Below are 6,233 nucleotides of genomic sequence, written 5' to 3' on the forward strand. Positions count from 1 at the left end.
AGTAGATATGTATATACAATATATGTATATATTTAGGGAGCCATTATTTATATATATTTTTTTCTGTTTCTGGTAATATATTTAAGTATGGCAGTTAGTTTTTGCTGTTTGGTATTTCTAACTGTTGCCATTACAAGGATAACAAAGGGAGTCCTTGAACAAATGTCCTGAACAGAAACAACCAATTACAACAACAACATAATAAAAAGGAAAATTACTCAATTAACCCCATAAACTATAAAGACGACAGATGAATTTCTTGCATTAAATATATTATGGGGAAGAAAAAATCATTACCTTTAATAGAAGTGGGTTCTTAAAACAATATCTTTTTTTGGGGTATACAATTAGGAGAGGATTTTTAACACTTATTTTTTAGGGTATACCAATAGGCGTGAATTTTTTTATGAATATTTTTCAATAAGCGTGGATCTTTTAAAAATGGCGCGGATTTTTTAAAATTCTTTTTCAGGGTATAAAGGGTATATGCCTAAACATAGGCACCGAAAATTATTCTTAAATTATTATTCACATTCTGAGTCGATATACGTATGTCCGTCTGTCCGTCCATCCGTCTGTCTGTCCGTCTGTAGATGTTAAATTGTAAACAAATTACAGGTCGTATTTATGATCCGAATTGGATGAAATTTGGCATACGTCACTTATTTGGCCCAAGGACGAACCCTAATGAAATTCGGAAAAATCGGTTCAGATTTATATATAGCTCCCATATATATTTCCGTCCGATTTTATGTAAATGGTGCACCAAAGTCCCTATATGTCTTTCGATTTGCACGAAATTTGGCATAGCATAATGAATTAGGTCTAGAACGATGTGTGTTAAATTTCCTGAAAATCGGTTTAGATTTAGATATAGCTCCCATATATATATTTTCGTCCGATTAAAGGTAAATAGTATAACAAAGTCACTATATATCCTTCGATTTGACCGAAATTTTGCATGGGGTACTGAAGTAAGTCTAGAATGATGTATGTTAAGTTTCCCGAAAATCGGTTCAGATTTAGATATAGCTCCCATATATATAGTTTCGTCCGATTTAAGGTAAATGGTATAACAAAGTCCCTATATATCTTTCGATTTGCACGAAATTTGGCACAGCGTACTGAGTTAAGCCTAGAATGATGTGTGTTAAGTTTCGTGAAAATCGGTTCAGATTTAGATATAGCTCCCATATATATTTTCGTCCGATTTAAGGTAAATGGTTTACCAAAGTCCCTATATATCTTTCGATTTGCACGAAATTTGGCACAGCGTAATGAATAAGGTCTAGAATGATATGTGTTAAGTTTCGGGAAAATCGGTTCAGATTTCGATATAGCTCCCATATATATTTTTGTCCGATTTAATATAAATGGTGCACCAAAGTCCCTATATATCTTTCGATTTGCACGAAATTTGGCACAGCGTAACGAATTAGGTCTAGAATCATGTGTATTAAGTTTCGTGAAAATCGGTTCAGATTTAGATATAGCTCCCATATATATTTTCGTCCGATTTAATGTAAATGGTGCAACAAAGTCCCCATATATCTCTCGATTTGCACGAAATTTGGCACAGCGTAATGAATTAGGTCTAGAATGATGTGTGTTAAGTTTCGGGAAAATTGGTTTAGATTTAGATATAGCTCCCATATATATTTTCGTCCGATTTACTGTAAATTGTGTACAAAAGTCACTATATATCTTTCGATTAGCACGAAATTTGGCACAGCATAATGAATAAGGTCTAGAATGATGTGTGTTAAGTTTCGGGAAATTCGGTTAAGATTTAGATATAGCTCCCATATATATTTTCGTCCGATTTAATGTAAATGGTGCAACAAAGTCCCCATATATCTCTCGATTTGCACGAAATTTGGCACAGCATAATGAATTAAGTCTAGCACGATGTTTGTTAAGATTCCTGAAAATCGGTTCAGATTTGAATATAGCTCCCATATATATTTTCGTCCGATTTAAGGTAAATAGTCCACTAAAGTCCCTAAATATCTTTCGATTTGCACGAAATTTGGCACAGCGTAATGAATTAAGCCTTGAATGACGTGTGCTAACTTTCGTGAAAATCGGTTTAGATTTAGATATAGCTCCCGTATATATCTTCGCCCGATTTTAGGTAAATAGTCCACTAAAGTCCCTATATATCTTTCGATTTGCACGAAATTTGGCAAAGCGTACTGAATTAAGTCTAGAATGATGTGTGCAAAGTTTCGTGAAATTCGGTTCAGATTTAGATATAGCTCCCATATATATTTTCGTCCGATTTAAGGTAAATGGTGTACCAAAGTCCCTATATATCTTTCGATTTGCACGAAATTTGGCACAGCATAACGAATTAGGTCTAGAATCATGTGTTTTAAGTTTCCTGAAAATCGGTTCAGATTTAGATATAGCTCCCATCTATATTTTCGTCCGATTTAAGGTAAATCGGGCGCCTAATTCCCTATATATATTTCGATTTGCACGAAATTTTACATAGCCTACTAAATTAAGTCTAGAATGATGATTGGTGAGTTTCGGGAAAATCTGTTGAGATTTAGATATAGGTTCAATATTGATTTTCGTCCGATTTCATGTAATTGTTCCTTGGAGGGAATATTGACATTGACAATTGTAAGGATACATATGTACAATATACCTAAAGTAGTGAAGGGTATCATATAGTTGGCCCAGTCCGACTTTACTACTTTCCTTACTGGTTTAGGGTATACAATTAGGAGAGGATTTTTAACTCTTATTTTTTAGGGTATACCAATAGGCGTGGATATTTTAAAAATATGTTCTTTTTTCAAGGCATACAAATAAGCGTGGATCTTTTAAAAATGGCGTGGATTTTTTAAAATTATTTTTCAGGGTATACAGGGTATATGCCTTTTCAGGGTATATGCCTTTTCAGGGTATATGCCTTTTCAGGGTATATGCCTAAACTTAGGCACTGAAAATTATTTTTAAAAGACAGAGTATAAACCACGGCCTCGATTTTTTAAATTATTTTTCAGTGTATAAACCTAGGCGTATATTTTTCGTAAAAATATTTGTATAGGCTATACATATAGTTGCGGAGTATTTAAATTTATATCTTATAGTGCCTAAAAATAGGCAAATATATTTTTTAAACATATATTTTTTCAGCTCTAACATACAACATAATTAAAATGCTCAATTTAATTGAAATCGTCATTAGCATAAAAAAATGAATGGATCATTAACTCCTGTCCTGTATCGAGGAAATCACTCCCACCCAAAAATAAGCCATTTATTTTTCATTTCAATGGATTGGGTTTTAGTTCACTCTGAACCATTGAACCTAGAAAATATGGCCCAGTCTACACAGCGAAGGCAACTGAAAAGGAGAAAACAATTCGAAGTCTATTGTCTGGGGAATTTGAAAAAATATCTAAAAGAAACCAGCCTACATGGTCTCAAGTATTTGGTGGACAGCTCACTGACATTTTGGGAAAAGTAAGAAAAAATGTGATGTAAAAAAAAATCTGTTCATTTTTGGAACTTTGAATCGCCGAACCTTTTTTCCAGATCCTTTTTCCTCACGGCCTTTATTTTCTGCTGCATGATTGTGATCCATCTTGTAGCGAATATCTATGCCAAATGGGATAGTACCCCGGTGATAATTGGTATAAGTCCAAATCCGACACCGATTGTGAAGCTACCACTGCCAGCCTTGATTTTGTGTAACATGAATCAGGTCATGTATTCGAAGGTTGCTAATTATAGCAAGTAAGGGGATTGAATTTCATAAAAAAACGGGGATTATTAATTTATTCGACTTTTTTTTCCAGAGGTTCCAAGGAACATGCCCTGTTACAATATTTATGTTATTCCGAAATTGCCCATGATAGTAAAGCGGCAAATGCGAAGGAATTTAAAAATAACGATTTGGAGCTGTCGGATTTTATTATTGCGGTAAGCGGTATTGGGAAATCATGAAACTTCAGTTCTAAAAATGAATCCTCTTTTTGTTACAGCATTCCCAACCCTGCTCTCGAATGATGGTCTCCTGTGCAATCGGTTCTGTGACGTACAACTGCAGTGAGCTATTTCGTGAAGTTGTAACGGATGAGGGTCTCTGCTGTGCCTTCAACACATTACACCCGAAATTGAATTATAGAAAGAAGTAGGTACAAAAAAATTCTCACCTAAGGGTGGGCAATGAAATTTTATTTTTAAAAAAATTCACGTCCATATCTGGGCACTCAAAAAATAGCCCAAATTGAGGCTCAGGAAAAAATATTTTAAATATCCCCGCCTATATTTAGGCTCAGGAAAAACATTTTTTAAAAAATGCACGCCTTAATGTAGGCTTTAAAAAATATTGCAAAAAAATCCCCGCCTATATGCATGCCTTGAAAACATATCCACCCCTATATTTAGGCCTTGAAACCCTATTTTTAAAAAATCCACTCAAAAAATAGCCTACATTTAGGCCTTGAAAAAATATTTTAAATATCCCCGCCTATATTTAGGCCTTGAAAAAAGTATATTTAAAAAAATTCACGCCTAAATGTAGACCTTAAAAAATATTGTAAAAAAATCCGCGACTATATGCATGCCTTGAAAACATATTTTTAAAAACCACCCCCATATTTAGGCCTTGAAACCCTATATTTGAAAAATCCACGCCTATGTGTAGGCCTTGAAAAAATATTTAAAAAAAAATCTACACCTATTTGTATACCTCAGAAGAATATATTATTTATCAAATATTCCAGCTATCACACACTGGGTGGCCTTAAAAATGCTGCTGATGTTGTAGCGGTTGATTGGAATCCTGAAATGGGTTATCAGGCAAATTTACCCCCTAAATATTATCCACGGCCAACATTGGGTAAGTTCCCTGGCAGCCGGGAAATCAATTATTTTTCTAACCCCCCCTCCCTCATCAACCCTATCATAGGTACCGGCATCTCCATGGGCGTTTCAGTCATCCTAAATGCCGAAGTTGATGAATACTACTGTTCGACGAGCAATAGTGCCGGCTTCAAAGTAAATCTTGGCACTCCCATTGATAGACCCCTGGTCGGTGAAACTGGCGTTATTGTACCATTGGGCGCCACAACCAATTTTCGTATCGATGCCCAAATTACGCAATCCTCACCGGCCATACGTTCGATAAATCGCCGTCGACGGCGTTGTCTGTTCCTCAATGAAGAGTCCCTCGTGTTTTATCGTTACTACACGAAGGCGCATTGTGAACATGAATGCCTTTCGGCGTTCCTAATCGAGCGGTGTGGTTGCATTCCCTTCTATCTGCCGGTTATCTATGCGAATGCCACCTTTTGTAACATCAGTCGGATGTTTTGTGCGGATAAGGCCAAGGTGGAATATTCCCGGGTCACTGATGATAACTGCGTCGATCGCTGTGAGACAACCTGTTTTGATTTGAAATTTATGCCGCGTGCCTATACCTCACCCCTGGCTATGCATAATTATACGATACAAAGTGAAATATTGGCGTCCATGCCCAAGGAGGAGATGCACAGGAATATTGCCGTTTTGCATTTCTATTATCGTGAATCGGTCGTGCATGCGGAACTGAAAAATGTCTATATTGGGTTTACGGAATTTTTGTGTAAGTTTGGAAAATATTCCCAAGGCTCTGATTCAAAATTTGAAAATTCTTCCCTTTTGAAATTTCCAGCCAATACCGGTGGCATTTTGGGCCTCTTTATGGGCTTCAGTTTTATTTCCATAGCCGAAATTTTCTATTTTACATTTCTAAGGCCAATTTTCAAATTTGTGGTGCCGAGGAAATATCGCAACTCACCATTGATACGACACGTTCGTGCAGCTCCGAGGGTAAGTGGTGGTCGAGAGAAAATATTTCCATTTAACCTCACTTTTTTCACGGGGTTCTGCCTTTTTTAGGAAAATAAAAATTGGCTGCCAGGGGAAATATGTAAAGCTGCCTTGAAGCCTAATCCGCCAACAAGAGAGGAGAAGGTCAGGGTATAACCTTAGGCGTAGATTTTTTAAAAAAATATTTTTTAGGGTATAACCTTAGGCGTGGATTTTTTAAAAAATATTTTTTTAGGGTATAACCTTAGGCGTGGATTTTTTAAAAAATATTTTTTCAGGGTATAACCTTAGGCCTGGATTTAAAAATATATATTTTTAGGGTATAACCTTAGGCGTGGATTTTTTAAAAAATATTTTTTAGGGTATAACCTTAGGCGTGGATTTTTTAAAAAATATTTTTT

The 6,233-nt window shown here is 35.6% G+C and overlaps 1 protein-coding gene across 1 annotated transcript; it reads left to right on the top strand.

Annotated features, from left to right (window-relative positions):
* Positions 1-3,334: 3,334 nt before the first annotated feature.
* On the top strand, positions 3,335-5,982 carry LOC133329950 (pickpocket protein 28; the record flags this gene model as incomplete). Its single annotated transcript, XM_061538407.1, has 8 exons — positions 3,335-3,480; positions 3,553-3,753; positions 3,816-3,939; positions 4,002-4,150; positions 4,746-4,861; positions 4,931-5,605; positions 5,675-5,832; positions 5,902-5,982. Coding segments are annotated over exons 1-8 (1,650 nt in total), but the record flags the coding sequence as incomplete, so codon positions are not given.
* Between the last annotated feature and the right edge of the window lie 251 nt (positions 5,983-6,233).

Source organism: Musca vetustissima, unplaced genomic scaffold (genome assembly GCF_032173495.1).
Source record: "Musca vetustissima isolate MV318-11 ecotype Yass unplaced genomic scaffold, APGP_CSIRO_Mvet_v1 utg16644, whole genome shotgun sequence".
Classification (NCBI taxonomy): Eukaryota; Metazoa; Arthropoda; class Insecta; order Diptera; family Muscidae; genus Musca; species Musca vetustissima.